At 45.8% G+C, this 27,932-nt stretch overlaps 1 protein-coding gene and 1 non-coding gene across 2 annotated transcripts; both read right to left on the reverse strand.

The window, feature by feature from the left end:
• Positions 1-26: 26 nt before the first annotated feature.
• On the reverse strand, positions 27-27,753 carry LOC134365072 (pleckstrin homology domain-containing family M member 1-like; the record flags this gene model as incomplete). Its single annotated transcript, XM_063081263.1, has 5 exons — positions 27-1,299; positions 5,301-5,700; positions 12,542-13,168; positions 15,114-15,361; positions 27,631-27,753. Coding segments are annotated over 5 exons (1,575 nt in total), but the record flags the coding sequence as incomplete, so codon positions are not given.
• On the reverse strand, positions 20,429-20,560 carry LOC134365313 (small nucleolar RNA SNORA70). Its single transcript, XR_010022018.1, has one exon. It is a non-coding gene; the product is annotated as a small nucleolar RNA SNORA70 (small nucleolar RNA).
• Positions 27,754-27,932: the final 179 nt, after the last annotated feature.

Here is a 27,932-nt window from a genome sequence, read left to right on the forward strand (position 1 = left end):
CCAAGTAAGCCACGGGCCAGCCCAAATTTAAGTAATTTTTAATTGATGTATTATATACATATGAAGAATTACGCACATCAATTACTTTTCTCAAGTGTGAAAAACTAATTTTTCACCCAGATCAAAAACAGAATATTATGAGCCCTCAGCAACCTCCTCCCAGGCACAACCCTGAAGGGTTATCACTCTCTGAGTTTTAAAAGCATGGACTAGTTTTGTCTGCTTTTGCATTTTATATAAATGGAACCATACAGATGGTTCTTTTTTTGTGTCTAGTTTCTTTAGCTCTACATTTATATAGTTTAATTAGTTCATTCTGACTTTCATACAGTATTCCATTATGTGAATATACCACAATGTATTTATCCATTCTACTGCTGATGGACATATAGTGTTTTCAATTTTGGGCTATTATGAATAAAGCTGCTGTGAACACTCTTGTGCATGACTTTTGGCGAACGCCATGTACTCGTTTCTACTGGGATTATACCTAGGAGTTGGATTCCTGGGTTATAGGGTGGTATGGCTATGTTTAGCTTCAGCAGACATGGCCAGTTTCCCAAAGCAGTTGTTGCAGTTTACATCCTCACTAGCAGTAAATGAGAGTTCCAGTCACTTTACATCCTTGCCAACACTTAATACTGTAATCTTTCATTTTAGCCCTGGTGGGCATATAGTGATATTACCTTGCGGTTTTAAATTGCATTTCTCTGATGACTAATGAAATTACATACTTTTCATATATTTATTGTCCACTGACATATCCTTTTTTGTGAAGTATTAAGTCTTTTGCCCATTTTTCTATTTTTTATTTTTATTGATGTTTTTAAAGTTCTTTATATATGCTGGATGTTAGTCCTTTGATGAATATATGATTTGCAATATATTCTCCAAAATAAATTTATTTTATGGAACATTATTACCATAACTAGAAACTCACTATCATGTCACAGGTAGTAGGTAACTGTAAAATAAATAAAATAAAAATAAGATCATGTTTTTTGTACATTCTAGCTAGATATCTTACTGGCTGGCAGCTGTGGCTGGAGTCCTGACCCATGCTAATAGGAGAGATTAGCAAGTGAAAAAGAGGTGTTAAGGACCACATGCAGACTTTCTCCTTTATGTAATCAGAAGGCTGCACAAAGTTAGAAAAGACACAACTTTCTCTTCTTGCAACTGCATGTTAATTATCACCTCAGTGTACCTTTGGTACACTGTATAGACGGTCCCTAAATGCCCTATAATTAGTCGGTTCTCCACATCCGAGGGTTCCACATCCATGGATTCAACCAAGTGCTGCAAAAAAAATATTAAAAAAAAAAAAAAGACAACAATAAAAAATAATACAATTAAAAAATAATTCAAAAGAAAACAATACAGTATAACTATTTACATAGCATTTACATTGTATTAGGTACTATAAGTAATCTAGTGATGATTTAAAATATACAAGAGGCTGTGCGTAGGTGATATGCAAAACTACGCCATATTATATCAGGGATTTGAGCATCCACAGGTTTTGGTATACATAGGGGGTCCTGGAACCAGTCTCCCTCAGATACTGAGTGACAACTATGTGTCATGTGCCCACTTAGTCTTAGATTTTGGGAAACACAGCTGTATGGGATGTGGATGCAATGAGGGTTTTAACGTGGGGTTGATATAACGAGAGTGACTTTTTAGAGACATCATTTAGGAGGCAGTGTGGACAGAAGCACAAGTGAAGGTGGGGAACTCAACACTAGAACAGTTGAGAAGGTCCAGGCGGTAAGTGTCGAGGGTCCAAACTAGGGTGAGCCAGGGACTGGGATGGGATGGGGATTGGAAAGACAGGAGATAGAATCCTGGCAATGAAGTGACTGGTTGATGTGTAAGAGAAGAAAGGGAGCCATCTAGGGTGACTCTGGGATTCCTTTTTTTTTTTTTTTTAAAGATGACGGGTAAGGGGATCCCAACCCTTGACTTGGTGTTGTCAGCACCACGCTCTCCCAAGTGAGCTAACCAACCATCCCTATATAGGGATCTGAACCCGTGGCCTTGGTGTTATCAGCACTGCACTCTCCCGAGTGAGCCATGGGCTGGCCCTGACTCTGGGATTTCTAAGTTGGGGGATTGGGAGGAAAGAGGTGGCAAAGACAGGAGAAGGAAATTGTGGGAAGGAAGGAGATGATGAAATCAGTCTGGGGTAAGTTGAATTTGCAGTGTTCACAGGACCTCAGAGTGAGAGTCTTTCATTCTTTCATTCATTCATTCCACACATATTTACCAAGCATGTACAGGTGCCGGGGTTGCAGCATTCCACCAGACAGGCAAGACTCCTGCTCCGATGGAGCTTAGCGTTTGTGGGAAAGACAGACAATGGGAAGGACAGACAAAGACAAGCAAGCAGAAAGGAAGCGGTGGGAGGTGTGCACGGGCTCAGGGCTCCAGGCTGAGGGTGGATGTGGGGCGCGGCAGCGCAGGGCAGCAGTTAAAGCTGTCTGGGAGTGAACTGAGCAGAGGGGAGAGCAGCATGCCCTCGTCCAGGAGCAGCAGGGGAAGGAGCGCCAGCAAAGAGACACTGAGGAGAACCAGAGGGGAAGGGCAGTCACAGGTCTCAGGAAGTGTTTCAAAGATAGGGACAGCTGACACATCCATTCATCTACTCAATCACTTCAATTGGCCCCTTCCGTGTGCCAGGCTCCCGCAATCAGCTTGATGAGAAGTCTCTGTGGGGGACAGGTGTGCGGCCTACAAATTAGGCAAGGCTGCATGAGAAAGAGTCTATTACGAAGCACACACAACATGCATTGTGGGGCACAGAGGATGGTGACTCACATTTTTTGAAACTACTATGTGCTGGGTCCTGGGGAAGCCTCCATGGAGGAGCAAGCACAGAGGTCAAGAATGGGGGCAAGGGCAGGTGACACGGAGGGAATAGCTCCAGCAAGGCATGGAGGTGGGAACCTGTGGGCGTGGCCGGCAGCCGTGGAGCGCGAAGAGGGGCTGAATTCTGAAGGTGATGGGGCCAGTGCAGGTTCTGAGGAGAGCACCTGCTACTCAGCACGTGCCACCGAGCGGGCGAGAGCCACAGGGGCTGAATCCCAGGGCCCCTGGGAATGCCACGGGCGGGGCTGCCTTGCCTGCTCCCAGCCGTTAGCAGGTGCCCACCCTGCACCCTTCACAAATGCCGGATCCACACAGCAGAGGGCATGCTGGATAAGGGCATGCTGGATAAGGGCATGCTGGATAAGGGCATGCTGGATAAGGCCCTGAGTGAAGCCAGGGGCGCAGTGGGGAGGGCGTCTGGCAAGGAGACCTGTGAGAGAGGAATATAGAGTACAGGGGCAAAGAGGGCTTAGCACAAGCTCCAGGGTCTGGGGGAGTTCTCTTGGACAAAGGGGAGGGGAACTGAGGGCAACTGTTGGGGATGAGGAAGAGGCGCGGGGCAGGGGTGCCAAGGCCTAGTCCTACAGCCTGAGCTCAGAGCCACCTTCTGAGTGGGAGCCCCAGGCTGACCGAGGGCCACCCTCTGCCGACCCCAGCCCACCTCTTCTGTGTCCAGGCCTCACCTTGCCTCCTCCTCGACTACACGTCATCGGCCTCATCCTGTAGCCTCGGAGCTGAGGGCTGAACTGAAACCTGGGGGTTGGGGTCCAGAGAGGGACAAGACTTCAGGGTTCTCTTTGCCCTAGGCACAGTGTAACCCAAAGCTCCGTCTACCTGTCCTTGGGGTTCTGTTTGGAATCACCCCTTGGCAAAAGGCCTCTGGCGCCCCCTCCTGGCAGCTCTATTTAGAGAATCCCAATCCCTTCAAGGCAGACACCCACCAGTAAGGCCTGAAAATATCTAGGACTAGCTCCAGGTTTCAGAGAGGTGGCAGAGCCTGGTCCGGGCGGAGGTCTGGCTTGTGATATTTACCTGGACCTCAGAAGCTTCCTAATCAGTCCCCTCCCTTCATTCTTCACCCACAACTGGGAGAATCTCTTTAAAAGCATATCCGTGGAACACTACTTAGCAATAACAATGAACTAGTGATACCCACAAAAGCTGGAGTGGACCTTAAGGGTATCATGAAATTTTATTCTCTCTCCCCTCAGTTTGGCACCAACCCTGACCCACACTCTCACCTTCCCTCCTGTGCACTTTCTCTGTAGGTCCCCCTGCCCTGGCTGGGCAGCTGGGGCTTCAGTTACAGAAGGGGTGGATACCGCACATGTACCTTTCCTACCGACACTCAATAAAAGTCAATAACTTTGTCGGAGAAACTTCAAAGGCCACACAAGCATAAATGAAAAAGGTAAAGAGCTGGAGTTCACAGCCTTTGACTGCCACTTCATTGGCCTAAGAGTTCTCAAGCCTCTCCAACCATGGCTCTCTCAAGGAGATGCCCAGGACTGGCTCCCCTCCAGTTTTCAACAGACTGTATTGTCCAACAGAAATGCAATGCCAGCCACATATGTAACTTTTAATGTTCTAGTAGCCATATTAAAAAAACTAAAAAGATGGGCTTGCTGGTTAGCTCAGATAGAGCACTGTGTTGGTAACACCAAGGTCAAGGGTTCAGATTCTGGTACCAGCCAGTGACCAAAAAAAAAAAAAAAAAAAAAGTAAAAAGAAACAGGTGAAATTAGTTTTAATAATACATTTTATCTAACTCAATATATCCAAAATATTTTCATTTTAACATGTGATCAATAAAAAATTATTAATGAGATTTAACATTCTTTTTTTCACACTAAGTTGTCAAAACCCAGTGCTTATTTTACACAGCACATCTCAATTAATTTGGACTAGCCACATTTTAATTGCTCAATAGCCAAGTGTAGCTAGTAGCTGCCACACCAGACAGAGCAGTTCTAAAACCCAGTTCATGTCATAAAGTGAGTATTTTCAAAGCCTGGTATTTTTTGAAAATATTAATTTAATAATAAGTACTAAGGAGGAAACTGAGGCAGAGAGAGGTGAAGTGACTTGCCTAAGGCCTTATATGTTGGTAACTGAGATTAGTTAAGGGCCAAGACTGCGGTCAGATGGGACTGACCTTCTTCACAGGGTCAAGAGTCTCCTGTTGTCCTGTGAAGACAACAGGAGACTCTATGGGAAGTGACCAGCCCAGTGCCTGGCTTGTGTCCACTACTCACCCACCAAGACACATCAGCACCATCGTTTCAATGCTATTAACACTCCCCCACACAAGGATGGGGAGGCTATGGGGAGAAGGCAAGAGACCACTCGGGGTCACTAGCTGGAGAAACCCTGCATCAGCTCGGAGACATTTCCCCATGACCTTCTCCCGAACAGCTTGCCCCACTCACCGGGCTGGTGGGTGAGGAAACCACAAGCTTCGGCCCAGCTCTGTCATCCTCCAGGGCCTTCTGCAGGCCACTCCGTTGACTGGCTGCTCTGGTTGCCTCTCCCGGTACTAGAAGGCTGCTGGCATGGCTCTCTGCAGGGACAGCTGGGGCAGTACCTGGCTGCTGCAAATCCAGGGTGCCAGGCACATGGGAAAGCAGCTGCTGCTTGTGGCCACCATCGCGAGGCCCAGAGGATGCTTGGGCAGGAAGGAGCTCTGCCGGCACATCAAAGTGTAGGTGTGTGTTGGTGTCGAGGCCGTGGCGGGACAGCGAGGTTTGGAGCGTGGGAATCTCCAATTCTTGGCTCAGTCTGTTGGTTGGCACAGAGTTTACCTGGGCTTTGCTGAATTCTGAGAACACTCTGGAAGTTTTTAAATAAAGAAACTTGTGTGACAGGATGTCAGGCTACAATGTCCAAGGCAATTGGGGCAGGAGTAAGAATAGAAAACTGCTGTTTTATGATTTAAAACAAACAAACACCACCCTCTTAATGCACACACAGCTCTCCTCTAACACTCCCACCAGCGGTTCTTCCTGGTCAGGACTTGCACAGATTGTGAACAGTGAACAGTGAGTTGCAGAGCCCAGGATGTCAGGTGGAAAAGCTCACAAAGCAGAGACAGAGGACTTGGTGTGAATGGGAACTGAATGCCATTCTGAACAGGTTAACTGTGGGCTGGGAGAGTCTACTCAGCCAAAAAAAATGGTTGTGTGGGCAATATTTCCCCAAATACCATCTACAGCAGAGCCTCCGTGAACAGAGCATCTCAGGCCGGGGCTCCCCAACAGCATAAGCAAGGTGTGCAAGGGTGTATACAAGTAAACATGGGGTGTCCACCTTCTCCTCCCAGTGGGACTGTCACTCCTTGTCTCCTCTGGTGCTTCCTGGGGCCACAGGGAGACAATGTTACTGCCTTTGTACACATACATGCTGCACACACACACCGCACAGAAACATATCTCTGGGCTTTCTGGAATATGCACTGGCTAGTGACTGCTCCTCCATCTCCTGAGGCTTTTGAGAATCCACGTTCCATTTCTAAAATAAACCCATTTGCTGTTTCCTCTCCTGCTTATAAGTGAAGTCTGTCATGGACAAATGCAGGTGCAGGCGGCAATAAAGCTGTCTGAAGCCTAAGAGACTGCACACATCTGCCCTAAAGGCTTAAAGTAGGTCCAGGAGATACACAAGTTCCCCTTAATTTGGGTTTATGGAAATGAGGATTTTAGAACTCAAGTTGCTAACCTGATTGTCTTCTCACTGAGCTCTGCTCTTACTCATAACCCCAAACATTTCAAGATATTAATTACAGTAAAAAATAACCCATAAAATTATGAGCAATTAATTTTCAACATGGACACCAAGACATTTCAATGGAGAAAGAATAGTCTTTTCAACGAACATTGCTGGGATAAGTGCATAGTCACATGCAAAAGAATAAAGTTGGACCGCTGTCTCACACCATATACAAAAATTAACTCAAAATGGATCAAAGACACAAATACAAGTGCAAAAACTACAAAACTTTTAGAACAAAATATAGGTATAGATTTCATGTCTTTGGATTAGGCAATGGTTTCCTAGATATAACATCTAAACCATAAGCAACCAATTAAAAAATAGATAAATTGAACTTCATCAAAATTAAAAACTTTTGTGCTTCAAAGGACACTATCAAGAAAGTGAAAAGACAACCCACAGAATGGGGGGAAATATTTGTAAATCACATATAAAGGTCTAGTATCCAGAATATATAAAGAACTCTTACAACTCAATAATAAAAAAGACAAATAACAAATTTTAAAATGGGCAAAGGATTTGAATAGACATTTCTCCAAAGAACATACACAAATGGCCAGTAAGCACTTCAAAAAATGCCCAACATCAACAGTCATCAGGGAAATGCGAATCAACTGCAGTGAGACATCGCTAACCCACCAGGATGGCTGTAATAAAAAGACAGAGAGTGACAGCTGTTGGCACATTTTTATGTGGAGAAGTTAAATCTCTTATACAACACATTAGAGATGGGAACATAAAATGGCACAGCTGCTGTGGAGAACAGTTTGGTAGTTCCTCAAGAAGTTAAACATAGTACACTAGGGTCAAAGGTTCAGATCCCTACACCTGCCAGCCATCAAAAAAAAAAAAAAGTTAGTTAAACATAGTTAACAGATGACCCAGCAATTCTACCTCTACCTGTACACTTAAGAGAATTAAAAACATGTGTCCACACAAAAATTTGTTCGTGAATGTTCATAGCAAAATTACTCATAATGGACAAAAAGTGGTGGGAAATAGTCCATTAACTGATGAATGGAGAAACAAATTGTGGAATACCCATACAACGAAATATTACTCAGCCACGATACATGCTACAACATGAATGAACCTTGAAAATATTATACTAGGTGAAGGAAACCAGTCACAAAAAGCCATGTACTGTATCATTCCATTTATATGAAATGTCCCGAATAGGCAAATCCATAGCTAAAAGTAAGGGTTTCCTTATAGGGTGATAAAAATGTTCTTAAATTAGATAGTAGCAATGTTGCACAACCTCGTGCATGTACTAAATACCACTGAATTATACACTTTAAGATGGTGAATTTTAGGATATATGAATCCTACCTTGATAAAAAAAAAAGAAATAGGTAACCAATCAGAAAAGGTGGAAAGGTGTTTGTGGAATAGTTATGGGGGGCAGCAGGCCCATGCTGGTTCTTGCTGAAAGGTCTCACTCTAAACACAGACCGATGAATACGCAAGAGTGCAACTTTCAGGGAGTGAGCAACGTTGAATTCTAGAAACAAAGGGGTTGTTTTCACAGGCAGAGAAGGAAAGGACATTTGCTAACCAATTGGATGTGTCCAAACCACTGTGACGGAATGCGGCCACTTTCAGAAATAAACTAGGGAGGCAGATTTTTGACAAATGTTCTGTGAGGTCCCAGTTCCTCAAGGGCATCAGGGAGGCAGTGTAGTGAATGATTAAGAGCCAGGGCTCCTGAGTCCATCTAGGTTCTTAAAGATCATGGACTTTGATTCTCTTATCTATAAAACAGGAATAGTAATAGCACCCACCTTTTATGGCTGTGACAGAGACCTAATGAGATAATATAGGCAAAATGCTTAGTAGAGTGGCACAAAATAAGTAATAAATGTTAACCTCAACTTGTTAAGGTAGCTGTTTTTATTATCATTGATAACATTGCTTAGTTTTGTACACAAGTATAAAACTTTAGGTAAAAAAGCCAAATTTATAGAAATGCTCATTAGCATTATCAAAATAATGATCAATTATAAATGAATCCTAATCTATAAGAAAGATCTTAATATCAAAGTAGACTGGGTGTTAGAATAGGTGAGTGACACTGCCTAAAGAAATGCCCCCAAGCAGCAAGAAGCTTGTGTGATAACTTGGAGCTTCCACCAAATCAGAATTCAGGTCAAGGTGAAATCAAGTTCATAAAGCTTCACCAGAATCAGTACTGGTCTTTAGGGCCCGATGAAAATAAGAGACATGTGCATCAAGTGGAAAAAAGTACAAGAGACGAGATTCTGAATGAAAAGCAAAAGAAAGAAAAGTCAGGAGACAATGCAACATAGAAATGAAACTGTGAAATGGCTGCAATCCTCCCTCTTCTGTTTGGCTCAGGGCAGTGTTTTTCAAAAACTTTCTATTCAAAAATTTTAAAACACTGTGTTTTCATTTAGAAAACAATCTGAGAAAAAGTATATGTCCTATAGACACATGTGTATATGTGTACATACATGGGTGTGCAATAACTAAAAAGCTTGGCCTGGAGAATCTGGAGGCCACTTTATAAAGTAGTCATGCCAAGTGAGTTGGAGCCTGCAGTTTTCCCGAACAACTATTTTGGCACACAAGGGCCACTGCAAAAAGCACAGAGGTGGGCTACATATGCTAAGAATCATTTTCCCCCAGGGAAGGATTCATGACAATGATATCTGACAAATATTAACAACCAAAGGCTTTGCAGCAGTTCATATAGGGCTGGCTGGTTAGCTCACTTGGATAGAGCATAGTGTTATAACACCAAGGTCAAGAGTTCAGACCCCCTTACCGGCCAGCCCTATACAAACAAAATGGGCAAAAGCAGTTTATATGGAGACAACTAGTAGGAGAACTGATGTCACAGGTACCTAGTAATAAAATGACATTACCACCTATTGAGCACAATTGATACCTACATGCCAGGCACTGGTCTACACACTTTACATATCTTCACTCAATTAATCCTCCCAGCATTACTCTGAAGAATTATCTTATCTCCATCTTACAGATGGGGACATCAGATCAGAAAGGCTGAGCAATTTGCCCAAGGTCGCAAAGCTGGTAAATGGAAGACTCAGGCAGTGCTGGCTCCTGAGTGACTTTTTTTCTTTTTTGATGCTGGCTGGCACTGGGATTGAATTCCAGACCTTGGTGTTATGAACACCACATTCTCACCAACTGATCTAACCAGTCAACTCTGAGTCCACATTCTTAACCACTAGACTCTACCTATGCACCTTGGTGATACTTATAATACAGACCCAATGCATGCAAAAGCAACTACTCAGAATAGCCAATCATCTAGTCACAAGGCAAACTGCAATTTAGTTTCTGCAAAACAGAACCCCTTATATTAATAAATTTCATTTTGAATGTTATGTGTTTTGTACTTTATGCTAATTTGTAGATGTTTTAATTTTATATTTGAAACGATAAGCACAAGGTATTTATGCCTAATTTCAAGCTACAAATATTTAAGCAATATAATAACAACAAGTGAACTTTAAGTGTTAGTGAGAATCTTTTACCCTTAAAATATATGCTCCAAGAAATGCTGGTCTCTGTGGATGCTCAAAGACCAGCTTCGAGGCTCAGCTCTAAGAATGATGGTACTGGACGTGTGGTTGTGCATCTGTGTTTCATGTTTCCCAGTTCCTCACCTCACTGTACAGTATTCATCTATACATCCTGACCCTTGCCCCTTGAGTTCCCCCATAACACCCAGGATAACACTTCCCACACAGGGTGGATGGTTATTGATTTGATGACCCTATGCTGGAATTTCTAGTCACAATACTCATGAGAGATAAAGGCAAGGCACATGACAAAGAGAAGGCTGGCTGGTCTGTGAAGGAGACAGAGATACATTAAGAGCTAAGACAGGTGAGTGAGCCTAAGTTACACCATGCGCCTAAGTCATGCCAGGAGGCAAGGACTGCTCCTCTCCAGTGTGTTCTATCTAAATTCCTCCATTTGACATCTGAAAATTCCATCTAATATGCTCAGTGCTCAGAAGCCATTTCTGGGGCCTACCATTCTCATGTGTGCAACTGACTGACAGGCATCTGATTTGATTCTCAAACAGCCCTATGAGGGTATCTCGATATTAAAGATGAAGAAACAGAGCTTCAGAAAGAGTTAGCAATTTGCCTGACACTACTGGACTTGCAAGTGGTGGAACAGGACTCAAAAACAGGTCTGCTCCAAGCCCAGCCTGTAATAGCACCCAATCCTGGTGCTATTCTCACGCTGCGTGGGAAACCTGGAAGGAACTGAACGTGGGCGGAGAGGTGAGGGGGGCAGCAGGAATGGAAAAGAAGGTCTTAAACTCAGGCTGATGGAACATGGGCCTGACTGAAGGAGGCTCTTAATAAAAGGTTATCATTTTTCACCTATCAGATAAGCAAATATCCAAAAGTCTGATAATACCTTCTGTTGGCAAGGCTGAGAGGACATAGGTATATTCCCGTGGAGTGTGAATAGGCAGCACAGGTTGAATATCCCTTATCACAAATGCTTGGGACCAGAAGTGTTTTCAGATTTTTATTTATTTTGGACTTTGGAATATTTGCAAATCCTTAATGGTAGAGCATCTGTAATCCAAAAATCTGAAATCTGAAATGCTCCAATGAGCATTTTGTCTGAGTGTCATATTGGCACTCAAAAAGTTTCGGATTTTGGAACATTGCAGATTTTGGATTTTTGGGTTAGGGATGCTCAACCTACGTCTGTGAAAATTACAAATTAATTTATCCTTTGGCTCAGCAATTCTGTTTCAGGGAGTTTAATGAACAGAGATACTTGCACAGAACTAGGAGACCATATACATGAGATTATTTAGGGAAACACTGAACTCCACTGTCCATTAAATACAGGGCCAATTAAAAAAACTAAGGTACAGCACCCAGCTGCAAACCAAAAACTAAGGTACATTCATACAATGAAACAATGTGCAATGGAAAAAAAAAAAAAAGAATGAAGAAGCTGTGATATGAATAGATCTCCAAATAAGCTACAGAACAGTGTATAGATACTACTTTTTGTGGAAAAGATGGGTGGGGGAATAAGAAATAAGGAAGAAATATTTAAATCTGTATATTGGTATTTGTTCCAGATGCACTTAGAAACTTTGGAAGAATATGTAAGAAATTAATAATTACAGTCACAGGGATGGAAAGGAAAAAGAACAGGGTGGATAGGGGACATGGATGGGAAAGACCTCTCACTGTACATGTTTTAGTTTTTTTAACCATAAAAATAGATTACCTATTTAAAAATTAATTATTATTTTTTAAATTTGGTGGCAGGCCTGTACCTTTGACCTTGGTGTCACCAGCACCATGCTGTATCAAGTGACCTAACTGGCCGGCCACCAAAAATTAATTTTTGAGGAAGGCTGTGTATAGAAGGCTCTGCCCAGCCTCCCTGTCCAGTCGAGTTAGTCTGCTGCACATACTCTTGCACACACTCGCTTGTCCCCAGTATATACCACCCCTCTAAGCATCACTCAGGTTTTAGCTATCCCAGGTCTTCTGTGAAGTCACACCTGCATGCATTATGCTTTACTGCATTTGTCAGAAGTTGTACATATGCTCTGAACCATTAGTCTCCTTCCCCCTGGATGAAGAAGACAGTAGTATCTTCTTCAGAGACTAAGTGGCTTGTCAAAGGCCACCCAGGGGCAGAGCTGCAGCGTGAGCCAGCTTGAGCCCTTCTAAATCCTTCCTTCCTGCTGTGTCCATGCTGCCTCCATTGCAGCTCCCAGCAACTCCAGTCTCCAAAGAGAAACACAGTCTGCTTTGACTTTCTTTATACGCTGATGGAGTTCAGTGGCAGACAATCATGTGCAACAGAAAGGAAGGGAGTAGAGAGGGAGGGCAGGGGGGGTGGGAGGAACACTCACTCTTGAAGAGATCGGTCTGAATCATCAGCATTGGCTATACCCAGGTCTGAGTCATAGGACATGGGCTCCTCGGAATGGTCTGGACTCTTGGAGCCATTCTCTTGGAGTAGGCAGCTATCAGAGTTTAGGCTGCAGAACAGCTGTGACAAACCGGCTGTGTCCAGGCTGAGCGAGGAGGCAGTGAGCTTCCTACTCTGCTGGATCTTATGGCCTGAGTGCTGGACTTCAATGTCCTCTAAACCTGAGGAATGGGAAACTGAATCCAGAGACTCCTTTCGCTGTAGTTCTGCGCCAGAGGTAGTGAGAGGGTCAAGCTCAGAGAGTGGGCAAAGCCCAGAGAGGGCCAATGGGGTGAGCGTCCACTCATTTAAGATGGCAGACTTGTAGGAGAGTTCAAAGGACAAGGACGTCAGCCCCTGCAGGAAGCTGAGGAGGAACTCGCCCTCCTCGGCGTCTCGAAGCAGGGCTGTGGGCTGATAGTACTCGCACAGCCGGGCCTGCTCCTGGAGGAGCAGTTTCAGGTAGCACTCCATCAGGCCGTCGTTGAGGGCCAGCCGCAGCCACGCCCGGCAGCGGCCCACGTCTGTGTTGACAAAGATCAGATGCTCCAATTCTGAGATGATGTGTCTGGGAAGGCAAAGAACAGACTCGTTTCAAAAAACTACCTCAAATCACTGAAATCACTGAGATATTGTTTTAGCCACTGGGTAGCAAGAACCAATAATAATGACTACAAATATATATACAGGCATGAAAAATTCTTGGATGATAGTGTAAGGGGAATACAGAAATATTAAACTATAACTCCCAATTTTTGAGGTTATGTCATGAAGGATAATTTCCGTATTCATTAAAACTACCCCTTGCTGGGCCGGCCCGTGGCTCACTCGGGAGAGTGCGGTGCTGATAAGACCAAGGCCATGGGTTCGGATCCTATATAGGGATGGCCGGTTAGCTCACTGGCTGAGCGTGGTGCTGACAACACCAAGTCAGGGGTTAAGATCCCCTTACCGGTCATCTTGGGAAAAAACAAACAAACAACAACAACAAAAAAACTACCCCTTGGACCCCTGCCATCACCTGCTCATTCAATACATGTTTGCTGAACCCCTAGGTACAAGCTCCTGAGAGCTGTGATAAAGACATGGTCCCTGCCCTCAGTCCAAGTAACTGCCTTTCAAGGACACATTGAGGCGAGCCCTTCTGTTGGTAGAGACGGAGTGGCAGGTTGGGTAATCATTCCTGGGTGGGAATAAGAAAAATGCCATAGAAAGGGCAATATCTGAGCCAGGCCCTGAGGGATTTCAAGAGGCAAAGATGGAAGGAGATCCTGCTAGGCATAAGAAACAGACAGAAAAAAGGCATAAAGGGTAGGAGAACAACTGGCCTGCAGCAGGAGTGGGGAGCACTCCAATTACCACATGTGGAGGAAGAGTGGGTGATTCGGTTGCAAGATCAGGTAATGGAGGGTCTCGAATATCAACAGCTGGGGCAACGCACGACAATGGTTCCCACGCCTGGCTGTGCATGAATCCCCTGGGGAACTTGATCAGGATACAGATTCTGGGGAATCAGACCCCAGGCTAGCATTTGGGAGCCTGTGGGCTGGAGGTTTTTGCACAGAACCACAACTATGTACACTTGAGGTTGGATTACTCTGGATAAGGAGATCAGACCCCAGGTGCACCAAACTCGGTTCCTGAATCCCTCAGTCTGATGTAAATGCCCCTCTGAACTACCAGAGTCCTCTGTGCCTGTTCCTCCGTGGGAGTACAGACCACACTCTACTGGACTTGGGCTGAGCTCCAGGTAGCTTAAACTCAGTAAATGTTGACTAGCTGACTGACCTAAGGAAAGACAGAGTGAGATAAGGGGAACAATAAGAAAGCCACTGTCACCCAGGAGAGACGTATGAACCTGAGACAGGGCAGTGGCAGTAGGCATGGAAAGGAAGACCAGAGACTGACAAGGCACCGTTGGGATGAGGGTGGCATTTATTAGCTCTTAGAGACACAGTGCCAGGTACTTGCTCAAAAGCCTGGGTAATTAGGGGCAAGGCCAAAAAGACAAGTGTCCCAGGGTGAGTATTCAGATGCTCTACCAAAATCCCACTTTTACTTAAAAACAAAAACAAAAACCCATACCTCATTATGAATACAATATTTAGAACACAGATGTTCAAATATTCTAGGGCAGGGCAAGCAAACTTTTTCTGTAAAGAGCCAGATAGCAAATATTTTAGGCTCTGCAGGCCATACAACCTCTGTTGCAACACCTAACTCTACCACAGTGTGGTAAGAAAGGCTGCTCCTACTAAAGGCAACCCAGCCCAGGGGCTGAAAGCAGCCACAAGCTCTTGCCTGAGGACCGAGGGTCTCAAGATCTGCACGCACAGCAGCTGGGAAGCCTGGGCTAGAGGTGCACCTTTCTATGAGACACTCTCCACCCCACCTCAGCCTGTGTCTGCACTAGAACACAGGGTGTGTCTGCTGGCTTCCCACACAGCTGGAGAGGAATAGCCAACTGTCCCACACCCTGAAACTCCTCCCAATATTTCTCCAGGTGATCTCACTTGTGGGTGACAGCTTTCAGAAGGGGCCAGAAGACAGGCTGAGGCAGAGGTTTCTGGTGGGCACATTTCTTCTTCTTTCCTCCAGCTGCAGCTCGGATGTGCTTGGCATGAAGGCCGTGGATAAACACGGCCTCCAGGGCACTGCACATGGTGTTGGCGTCTCCGTCTTCACTAGTGACCACCGTGTCCAGGGACACATACTGCTTCTGCAATGACTTCACGGATCCCACTAGCTTCTTCTTGATGACCTAGGCAGTGTCAAACAGAACACAGGCTTTAGAGGAAAATCTTACGGAGAGACCCTGGAATGTGATTCTGCCTATTGCCAAATATATGTGCAACCACAAGAGCACACACATCTATGTATGCATCTATAGATGCCTTCTGCAAAATTAGCACGTTAATTATAGCAAATAGAGACAAAGCATAGAGAAGAAAAGGAAAATCACACACTTACACCACCCAGAGATAAACACTGTCTCGCTCTTTTACTGTTGTTTTGCATATGCTTCATTGTGGATCCTTTCTGTTTTCTCAGTGAACTTAGAGCCATATGAACTTGTTTTCAAATACTGGCTCCATCACAGTTACAGCTATGGGAGCTTGGGTAAGTCCATCTAGGACAGGGGTGAGACTTCCCCCCTTATTTACATAATCAAGGTTCTGCAGAGAATAAGCTAAGAGGCAAAAGCTGCTGCTTTAGAACAATAACAACATCAAGAAAACAGGAGCATCATCTACATTAAGAAAGACCCCAGGCCCAGGAGCCACAGGCCTAGGCTCCGTCACAGCTCTGTCAGTAACCTGGGTCGCTTCAGACATTTCACTTAACTTCTCTGAGCCTCAATTTCCTCATCTGTTAAACGGAAATAATACTTCTTGATCTACAGCACTGGGGGGATTGCTCTTATATTTTATTCATCTTTGTGTCATCACTTGGCACTGTGCCTGGCACATATAAGTACTCAATAAATTTTAAATATATACACCACAAAATATACATAAAGTGTTCTAGCTGGTTAGCCCAGTTGGCTAGAGTAGGTGCTGATGACACCAAGGTCCAGGGTTCAATTCCTGTACTGGCCATCTGCCAAAAAAAATTAGATTAAATTAAATTTAAAAACCCTACTTCTTTAGTCCAGGGTTCGATCTTCTATACTGGCCAGCTTCAAAAAAAAAAAAAAGAAAAGAAAAGAAAAGAAAGAGAGAGAAAGAAAGAAAAGTTTTAAAAAGTACATAAAGTCATTAGGAAATACAGAGTAAAAACTGTTCAATAATAATTATAAGTATGTCAAACTTACATAACTGTTTGGAAGAGGACTGAAAGGGTTTGCAGAAAAACTGGTTTGAATTGTTGGGTGATAGGATTATGAATAAATGTTTACTCTTTCATTTTGATTTTAACCAAAACTAAATGTTGATATTCTTTGAAATGTTAAATTTGTTTTTTTAAATAACAGCTTTAATGTCATAAAATTCACCCATTTAAAGTGTACCATTCAGGCTGGCTGGTTAACTCACTCTGTAGAGTGTGGCTCTGATAACACCAAGGTCAAGGGTTCAGATCCCCTTACCAGACAGCAGCAGGAGAAAAAAAAGTATACAGTTCTATAGTTTTAGTATATTCTAAACAGAATTGTGCGAACATCACCATTATCTAATTTTAGAAGATTTTCATCATCTTGAAAAAGAAAACACTGTGTATGAGTGATTGCCAGGGGCTGGGAGAGAGGGGACTAGGGACTGACTGCTATTCACTAGTCTACTTTCTGTCTCTACGGATTTGCCTATTCTGTACATTTCACATAAATGGAATCATGAAACGTGACCTTTTGTTTGGCTCCTCTGATTTATCATAATGTTTTCAAGGTTCATCCACAATGTAGCATGTATCAGAACTTCATTCCTTTTTACTGCCAAATAATATTCCATGCATGGATACACCACATTTTATTTATCTATTCATCAATTAATAGACATTTGAGTTGTTTCCACTCTGGCTATTACAAATAATGCTGCTACAAACATTTAGGTACAAGTTTTTGTGTGGACATATGTTTTTAATTCTCTTGGATGCATAACTAGGAGTAGAATTTTGGATCATATGGTGACTATATTTAACCTGTTGAAGAACTGCCAGACTGTTTTACAAAGCAGCTGCCCCATTTCTCATTCCCACCAGCTATGTATTTCTCCACATCCTCACCAACAGTCATTACTGTCTAGTTTTTTTAAAAAATTACCATAGCCATTCCAGTGGTTGAGAAGTAGTAGCTCATCATGGTCTTGATTGGCATTTCCCTGATAGCTAATGATGTTAAGCATCCTTCCATTTGTTGTCCATTTGTATATCTTCTTTGGAGAGATATCTATTCAAATCCTTTGCCCATTTTATAATTGGATTATTTGTCTTTCTATTGGTGAGTTGTAAGAATTCTTAATATATTAGGATACTAGACCCTTATCAGACATATGATTTGTAAATTTCTTCTCTCATTCTATGAGTTGTCTTTTCACTTTCCTGATAGTGTCCTCTGAAGCTCAAAAGTCTTTAATCTTGAAGAAGTACAATTTTAAGTGTTCTTTTAAGTGCAAGGTATTATTAATATATAAAAGTACAAACACACTTCTTTCAACTGAGTATCTACTATGTGTTGGGCTAGGGGATGCAGAGATAAATATGGCATACCCTCAAGGAGTCAGTCCTTGTTAGAAGGCTGAGCTGGCCCAGGGCTCTGCCCCAGCTATGGAGGGCCCTGGGGTGGGATGGGGGTGTTGTGGCAGGGGGCAGTTTGTATGAAAGCCAGCTGTGAAACAGGTGGAGCTGTACTCTCCAGTGCCAGGAGGGGGAAAGGGACATGTCTGACGGCTACGGTTCCTTTCAAGCAGAAAGTTCTCTGAATGGGGAACAGCAGTGGGAAAAAAGGGAAATACTGGCTTCTCCCCCAAAGCAACCTCAGGATTCCACTGAGGGACAAGCCCAAAAGCTGCCTGAGCTCCTGCCTCTCAAAGGAGGTGACAGAGCTCAGTCCATGGAGTGCCCAAGACAGCCCAGGGCCCAGCAGAGTGCAAAAGGCTCTTCGAGAGGGTCTGAGGGGGCTCTGGTGAACTGGTCACAAACAACTATGTTTGAAAAATCCTGGAAAACAGTAAATGTTCAAAGGTTTGTGTAAGCTACCAACTTATCCCCATTACTGAAACAACAAACCAGTGCCTGGGAGTATCTGTTTCTGACCAATTCAATGCATTGGCCAAACTGTGACCAAATCACAGCCTAAGGGAAGAGAGCTGAAAGGCTGAATGGAAATCCTTGGTCTTCAAGTAAGCTATCTTAAATTTGCAATTTTAAAAAATAAATTCTCAGGACCGGCCCGTGGCTCACTTGGGAGAGTGTGGTGCTGATAACACCAAGGCCACAGGTTCGGATCCCTATATAGGGATGGCCGGTTAGCTCACTTGTGAGAGTGTGGTGCTGACAACACCACGTCAAGGGTTAAGATCCTCTTACCGGTCATCTTTTAAAATAAAACAAACAAACGAACAAACAAATAAATAAATAAAAATAAAAATAAATTCTCATTTTATCACCAATAAGATGATCTAGAAAGGGCAGGATCTCCTCCTGACATATGAGGTGCTCAGTTTCCCTGGGGTTGGGTTTCAGGGACTCCCCTGGGTCTCAAACCATCCCCCTAGGACTCAAACCCCTCCTCTGAGTTCTGAGCAACTGTTGCTTATTGCACCTATTTTCAGCACAAGCACATGGAGACTGAGACTGCAGGAGGCAGATTTATGTAATTCCTGTGGCTGAGCATGCTCAGTAGAAAGAAGCTTATCTTATGAATGACCTTCCACTGGAGGTGCTAGAGAGCACCTAGCATATTTCAACTGTATTTGTTGGAATTTAATCAATGAGCATGCTCCAAAGAGACCACTGAGCATGTGCAAGTCTTTGTTACATAACCTGTTACATAATGGGGAACCACTCCCCCTTAGATGAATATTCATTAGATAGTGTGAATATGTATAGATAGTCAAACTATAAAAGTTAAATCCAGGAAGAAGGCAGGACTGCTGCTCACTCTCTCTGGAGCCAGCCCACACTTCACCTGTGAGGTGTGTGTTTCATGCTTTTTCTGTTAAACCTGCCTTTAGCCGGCTGCTGCTCACTGTCTCAAGCAAGCCTGCACTTTGCCTGTGAAGTGTGTATTTGTTACTTTTGTATCAAACTTGCTGCAGCTGCAGCTCACTCTCTGGAGCCAGCCCACACTTTCCCTATGAAGTGTGTATTTCTTATTCTTCACATTAAACCTGTTTTCACTTTTCACTTTCTGTTCAAACTCTGCTCTTGAATTCTTTTCTATGGCAGAGTCAAGAACCTGGGGAGGACAAGGTAGGTTGAGGTCAGCTATCCGACCTCCCCAAACCCTCTCCTCTGGTATCACTCAGAGTCTGCTTCTGCTATAACTTTCTCAGCCTGAGGCCTGTCTTTCCAAACAGTGACCATTCATTTCAAACTGAGAAAAATCAATTAAATGGCTGTCCTCTGCAGTCCTTCCCAACCCATGATCCTTCCTTGCCCACCTACTGGGATGGCAGGCGGGGATCCAGTCCATTCTCCACCACTGAGAGCATTTCCACTCATGCAGCAGCTCTTGAGGTGAATCACATGACACCCGCAGGGACAGAAGGTGGCCAGATGAGCCAGCTTCCACCTCACTCCCCAGCCAGAGTCCCCTCCCAGTGCTGCAGTGAGCAGGACTGAAGCCATGATGGGACCTAAAGCAGCAAGGGCTATGGGCATATTTTAAAAGGACACAGTTTTCTTCTTGGCATGCACTTCTCTGAGTTCCCTCTTTTCCTATAGTTATTTGATATTTACATATTTTTGGACAGGAAGTAGGATTTATTAGCGGGCACGAGTAAGGAGGAGGCAGCACAGTGGAAGCCCTCAGGAGAGCAGGGCCCGCCTCTTGTCCAGGGGGACATGGTTGGGGATGTAGTTAATCCCACAACCATCTGGGATGAGCTGCTTCTCAATGACCATGTCTTCAGATTCATCCACATTAAACTTGGTAAAGCCCCACTTCTTTGAGAAGTGGATCTTCTGGCAGCCAGGGAACTTGCACTTAGCCCTGTGTAGGGCCTCAATCACATGCTCCTCGTTCTGCAGCTTGGTGTGGATGGACATGATGACTTGGCCAATGTGAACCCTGGCCACTGTGCCCTGCGGCTTTAGAAAGCACTGCACATACCTGTCTGGATTCTAGACTGGGGACAGCTCTAGGTCAGAGACATAAACGTCCATTGGAAAGGGCTGTCTCCAATGTCCCTTAGGGCAACCCATACAAGCAACAGGCTGCATACACTACCGAGGCTGCTATTTGCAGCCATTGCACACTGGATCCACACAAAGAAAGGAGCACAGTCGGCTTGACTGGCTGCTAAGGTTATTTATATTTAGAACCTTGGTTATGGGACAAGGTGACATTATTTACATAAATGTAAAGTTGTTTTCCAGCCAGCCTGGAGTTGCAAACTTGCCAGGAGGCAAGTACCATCTAGACCCTGAGAAACCAAGACAGACATCCATAAAGCTATGCTGATCCCACCCCTCCAGCCGGACCCAGAGATAACAGCAAGGACGGGAGCAGAAACCCAGAGGTAGCCTTTGCGAGACCTTGCACTTGGCTCCTTGCACAAAGCCCCCACAGCTCATGTCCCATACCCTCCTGCTTTTCATTTCCCATGTTCCATTTCCTCAGCCCCCTCTTAAAAAACCCATCAGTGGATCTGAGTCTTGGAGATGGCTTTAGTCTGGCCATTCTCCTTCATGTTTACGAGAGAGGTAGGTTAGCCTCACATCTCTCCTCAGGTCACTGGTATTCCTGAATAAAAGCCAACTCCCATGTTCACCAACATTTGACTTTTGAGTGGTTTGCTTTTGAAAAGGGGGCAGGCAGCCAGACCTGGACCTGGTAACAGGTGGGTCCAGAGTGGGTGGTGAGGGCTGTTTACTCCACACCAAAACCAGCACAGAAAACCAGGGCCCTGTGGGATTAAGAGGGTGGGGGTGTGTGTGAGGGGAGTGGGCATGAATGAAAGGCTGATTCAAATACAGAGCTGAAGTTGTGACAGGGAACACTGCAGCTGAAGGTGCCAAGAACCTGCAGGGACCAGGAAGCAGGAGCTCACAATTCACATTCAGGGCCTCTGCCCCTCTACCCCACTCTCGTCCTAGTCCCTGCTCTACCACCTCAGTGGTGAAAAGTACAACTGGAACAGCTTCAAACGGGGAGGACTCTCCTGCCACACTTGTCCTTCAGGCTGTGAGGGTCTAGCCTGTGCATCACGGGAACATGTCTCCATGGAACCACTGAGGGTTCTAATTGCAATATGCTATTAACCAATGTTAAATAAAAATTATAGAAGGCCGCTGTTTTGGACTAAGTTCCTACAGTAGGCACCAACAGACAAGACTAAAAATCAAAATGAAGTCACCCCTGCTAAATTCCATGTCACTTAGGTTGTGGTCTGACATTCTGAAAAATCAGGAGAAAGAGACAACCGGCAATTTCTTGAACAGGACAGTTTAAATCTGCAATAGGAGGGCCGGCCCGTGGCTCGGGAGAGTGCGGTGCTGATAACACCAAGGCCACGGGTTCGGATCCTATATAGGGATGGCCGGTTAGCTCACAGGCTGAGCGTGGTGCTGACAACACCAAGCAAAGGGTTGAGATCCCCTTACCAGTCATCTTTGTAAAAATAAATAAGTAAATAAATAAATAAATAAATCTGTAATAGGTGAGATAATGAAGTTCATTTTGCTTTAATCCTCACAGAAAAGAGACAGCCAGAAGTATCCTGATGTAAACTAGTCAGTTATTTTTCTATTGTTCTGTCTTCCTGTCCCCACCTCATAAGAAAAGTAACTTTGAAATGACTGAGCTGCTTTCTTGTTTCTGCTGTCTTCAGCCTTTTCCTATCTAAAAAAATCAACCCGTTATGCTCAGCTCACTGGGACATTTATTCTATTTTATGGAATGAAAGGCTGTTTACAATAGAGATCTTTAACTAAATCTTTTGTAATTGTGTCATCTGACACCAGCTAGGCATGCTAGGACATGGTTCCAGATCTCTCGGATGGAGAGTAAGAATGTGTAAAAGGCCTAGCACAAAATGGTATCTGTAACCCCACAATGCCATTGCCTAAATGAGTGTGCAAGAGTAGCTGAAGTCAGTACATTGTTAAATCCCTCAGGGCACCTGGCTTCCTCAACGGGATGGGTGGGGTGGGGGCTTTGGTGCGAGCCTGAGGGGGCTGCTGGTTGGCCTGGCCTCACCCCAGCAACTTGGGCCGACCTGGACTGGGCAGCCACATTTACATTTAAATAAATATCCAGCTCCTGCTGACCATCAGGGAACCGAAAACATACTAACAACAAAAAAATGGTTATGGCTGTCTCTGCTCTCAAATAATTATGGCCCAAAGAAGTTAACACAACCAAGGAAAGTTACATACGTACTGCCTCATTTCTACTCCTCCTCGTCACCCTAGGACTGATAAGGAAATGGACGCTGACCCAGGTCCAGGACCTTCCCAAGATCCCAGGGCTGACAGCGGTCTGGCCCTACCACTGCTCCCAGAGCGATGCCAGCCCCAGCTCCAGGGAAACCCAGACTCCTGAGTGAGTGCCATCACCTCAGAGCTAGGACACAAGGGGTGGACTGGGAGGAGGACACTTCAGCTGGGGACCCAGGGCAGGGGGTGCAGGGGAACATCAAGGCCAGTCTGGCAGGAAAGGTTTCCAGGAAAGCCCTGGAGCATGAGGTTTGGAAAGGGTGGCCCTCAGTGGTGGAAGATGCTGATTCAGTCTCTGACTTGGGGTTGGCAGAGGGTAAATAGGACAGAATCAGGACCCAGAGCTCACCTCCCTAAGTCAGGCCACCCAGAAGGAGGGAGGTATGTTAGTGGAGAGTGGCCCCTGCAGAGCCAGCTCTGGGCAGGGGGCTGAAGACACCAGGAAGAGCCCTTGCCCTTGGCTGCAGCCCAGGCTGCCTTCCTCACCCCTCACTGCATTCTCTGCTCCCACTTCCCTGGGGATTCCAGGGCCCTCCTCTGGAGACCAGCTCCACACTCTGGCCACCAGGGCCACCAGAAAAGGGGTGTGTGCCATGGTCAAACAGACTCACTCTGGGAAACAGCCTGGTCCTGGAAGCTGGGCTGCTTCAAAGCTACCCTTGTGCAGCTCAGCAGGCAAAGTCCAGGCTCCCTGGCTCCAAGACCCTGGGCTCTAATCCCAATCAACAATTCCAGCTCCCTAAGACCTCTCAGGCCTGCTCTTCCAGACAGAGCCCTGAAGCTCCAAAGCTGCCTTTCCCTCAGCCAGCTCCAAGGCCAGGAGCCTAAGGGCTTAGACCCCAGCAATCTGAATAATAGCTTGGGTCCATAAAGGCTCATTATCTAATTAGCTCAGAGTAACAGAGTATTAATGGGGGTTCTGGGATATATCAGGAAGTGTGTGCTCTGGCCAAAGTCTGCTAAAAAAACCAAAGTAAATTGAAGCTAAGAGAAGTCAGAGCAGCGCCAGACAATAGACAAGGAACTGCCACCTAAAACAAAGTATCAGAAAAGACATAAAATGACTGACAACAGCTCAGAGGAATCCAGGAGAAGAGCCACTTGACAATTCACAAAACAGGACCAAGACTTTGGGGTTCAGGCCACAATTCAGGACAGCTTTTTTTGGAGGAAGCCAAAGCACCCTACCTATTCGAGCCTGTTCCATAATGCTCAGGGAGGCAGGAATCTGATGTCCATGATGTAAGAACTCACTGGAGAAGCCTGAACAAGGCTTTGGGTCTCCTGCCCACTGGATGAGCACGCCATCATCCACCTGGCTGGCCCAGACCCCAAATGAACCATCATATGGGACTGGCTTCACTTTCTGTCCTCAGAACACTCTTCATTGACACCAAGAACCAAACCGAAGAGAGGTGTGCCTTCAAGGAGAGCTACGTTAAAGAGTGTAAGAGAGAACTTGGGCAGCACTACCAAAGGGCTCTTCACACATCACTGGTGAAAGTTCAACAGCGGAAACCTGACTTCTGCCATTTAGGAAAGCCCAGCTCACATGTAATTTACCTCACCCCTATGGATTGATTCAACGTTCCACAGCTCTCCAGAGTGAACAAAGCAAGCTACTCGGATCTCATTCTCTAACCTCATTTAATTCTTACAACAATCCTGTGAGAGACAGATGATTATCCCTATTTTACAGAGGAGAAAACTGAGGCACAATAGAAGCAAGTCTCGGCTAAGGCACAGGATTCTCTGGTTTCCTCATTCCAATTCCTGTGCTTTTCACTGGATCAAAATGTCTCAGGTCTTTGGCTTGAAGAATTTCAGGTAAACTATTACTTACAGAGTCTGCAGAGGTACTCAGAAAATCCATTTCATTAAATAAGGTCTAAAACCAGTAAGAAACACTCTTGCCAATCAGACTTATAGCCGCAGCCAGCTGAGTCCGGGTCCTTTCCATGGTACCCAAGTTTCAGAGCTGTCCTTCCTTAAATGCTCCACAGAGTTAGGAAGGAATCGTACTGGTTGTTTTTCTTCATTATACTGCTTGGCCTTCTGTGTATGCCCAATTTTACTTCCTCCAGAGACCAAGGAAGAAAGAAAAGAGAAGAATGAGACTTACATTAAAAGAAGAAATGGATGACCTGGCTTCACCACTCTCAAAACACTCACTCCATCAGTAAACAGCAAACTCTTCTCCTTAGGGACTTGTCAAGCACTCCCAACAGCCTTCCTGCTTCTGCGTGAATCGTGTACCTGGCTGTTCAGAACAGCCTGGCATTTAAGCCATCCAGCTGCTATACCAACTGATGAGTCATGTTTTTTCAGTTGGAAAAGAATGACAAAGTTATCTTCTGATTCAGACAGGCAGCTGATCTTTCAGACATGTGAGTGCTGAATGAGTAAAAAGCACCTCCTTCCACCTGAAGAAAGTTGGGTTTCTAGACAAGTGTCCTGGGAAGGGTAAGACGAGGGGGCAGGTGAGAGGGGAGAGAAAGGAGGCCTTTGAAGCAATTAAATATCAGCTGGAGGATGAGAAACTTCTAGCTTGTGATTCCAAAACCAAGGGCTAGTGGGTGAGGGCAGGATTGTGAAGTCAGTGAAAACTGGGTATCTTTCTTTCTTCTCTCCTTCCTTCTCTCCAATAACACCCATCTGCCCCATATTCTTGTCCCACATTCCATAGGATTCTAAGGACAAAACTCTAAATGAATGAAAATGAGAACTCTGCCTGACTCACTCACTACTCCATTTCTAGTACCTTAGAACAGTGCCTGGCACACAGTGGGACTCAAAAAATACTTGTTGAGTGGATTGATGAATAAAATGAAAACAAGGCACAAGGCAGGTATCTCCATTCACAGACCGTGGGAAGTTGAGGTGTACGACTATTAAGTGGTGGGGCCACTGCGGAACTCCTCCCATGAAACCAAGCTGCCAATACGCTGAAAGCCATTCTCTGAAGAGTAATCGTAAGAGTATCTTACCTTAATGCGAAGGTAGAAAGACATTCAATTTTCAAAGGGATTAGACTATAAATGGCAAGCAAAGACAATGGGTCCACATAGGGGCCCTTCATAACTGCTGTCAAATGGGTGACACTTCTGAAGCCAGGTCATCAGAATTTGGAAGAAATGTACACTAAAAACCCCCAGGAGACTATAAATGCTGAGCATGGGAACTGGGTACCTCAGGAATGTCACCCTACCTCAGCTACTCTGAGATAACTCAGCTCCCTGTGTTCATGGAACCCAAATGCCCAAAACTCAGTGATCCAGCACCCGCAAAAAGAAGGAGCAATTCAACAGCCTCTGTACTCACCCAGGCCTCAGCCTCCCCAGGGCCCATACTCTTCACAACAAGTAACGTCACCTCTGGTACTCATCACAACTGCTGTGTTCAGCGTTGGGACTGATCTACAATCAGCTCTGGCAGGGAGGAGGACCGAGAGAGGGTCATTTACAAGTGCCAGGTCAATACACATGGATAAGGTTCTGCAACCATAGCCAACTCCACACAGAATCTCCTAGAGATTCTCTAGGGCCAGAATACCAACCAAAAGGAAGTAATGGCTTCTACTGCCCCAGGTTGAGTGAGCCAGACAAGTGGCCATGTCTCAATTTCTGGGTATTTGAATGACACCAGGAGCCAGCACAAGTAACTTAATATGAATTCCAGAAACGTGATCCCCAGGCACAGGGGTCAAACACCAGGAAAAACTCCTGACCCAAGAGTGGGGGGCGGAATCTCTAGTTCTCCACACTTATTTACCACCTAAGGCCCTGTACACACCCATCAAGCTGCTCAATCTCTAACTGCCTGGCTCTGACCAAGCACTCTGACCAAATCTGGCTGTTGAGAGGTAGCTGGTGGGGTTGGCAGGGAACTGTACGCTAAGTTCTCAGATTGAATGGGAGCTGTGACAAGGGAAGAATGGGTACAGAGTTGGGGTGAAGAGTTGTGGGGGGACAGCAGAGGTGAAAGGACATAGAGATCTCATTTTTAATAAGATTGGGTGTGGGTGGTAGGAACTGAGGCAGCAAGGGTTGGGGGCGGTTTAGCAAAGACTTAGGGATGGGTGTCCTCAGGATGACAGCAGAGGGAAAGGAAATATGTGGTGGGCTAGGAAGTCAGGGGACCAGTCTGAAGACAGGAAGACACATGTTAAGACTTGAGATGAGAGGGCCGGCCTGTGGCTCACTTGGGAGTGTGGTGCTGATAACACCAAGGCCACGGGTTCGGATCCCTGTGTAGGGATGGCCGGTTAGCTCACTTGGGAGAGCGTGGTGCTGACAACACCAAGTGAAGGGTTACCGGTCAGCTTAAAAAAAAAAGAAAGAAAGACTTGAGATGAGGGTGAAATCAGAGTCATCAAGAAGAAAGGGGAGAGCGTACGAGACACCAGCTTTGGCGGTGGGTCTTAAACGCGAGGGGGCAGAGGTAGGGTGTTTGGGATGAGCAGACCTGGGGGAACTGAGCAGGAAGGTGTGGGCAACTGGGATAAGAAAGCTGAGCCAGAAAAGGGGGACCAGAAGGCTGGGTCTGGGGAAGGTCTGCGTGGAGCACTAGAATCTCCAGAAGAGTCGGGGGCTGAGAATGAGGTGCGTTAGGGGCAGGCGAAGGGACGTGGCTGAAATCGCGGTGGGAGCTGGGGTAACGTGGGGTCACGAGTGAGGCTGCGTTTACGCAAGACCGGGGGTGAGCGGATGGGGGTAAGCGCTGAGGTCGGGTCACGGGTGGGAGAAGATGGAGGGGACGGGCCAGCAGGGTCGGGGTGGCGCGGGCACGGGCTGGGCTGGGGAGGGTCGAGGGCTCTGAACAGTCTCAAGGCACCCAGGGCTCTGGAGCCATCACGGAGAAGGCTGGAGGCCCACCGCCCGCTCGCGTCTCGGCCCCGCGGCCCCAGCGCCTCCCTCCTCGGCCCGCGAAACTCACCGAAGGGAGCGGGGAGCTGGGCGGGGGGCGCTCCGGGCGGCAGCAGCCCCTCAGCCTGCCAGCGGGACGCGGCGGCCTCCAAGCCTCTGACAACAGGAAGCGGAGCGCGCGACGCCGACGCCATCACGTTGGCTCGGCGCTCCTGCCCCGCCCCCGGGCCGCGGAGCCAATCGCAGGGCCCGGAGGAGCCGCGGGGCGGGGCCAACTGCTCTTGGAAGCCCGAGGGGCCGAGTGCCGGGAGCCGTTGACTGGTCCAGGTGGCCCGGGTCCCTAGGACGCCAGCCCGGCGCGAAGAGGCGAGG

This window comes from Cynocephalus volans, chromosome 16 (assembly GCF_027409185.1).
Source record: "Cynocephalus volans isolate mCynVol1 chromosome 16, mCynVol1.pri, whole genome shotgun sequence".
NCBI lineage: Eukaryota > Metazoa > Chordata > Mammalia > Dermoptera > Cynocephalidae > Cynocephalus > Cynocephalus volans.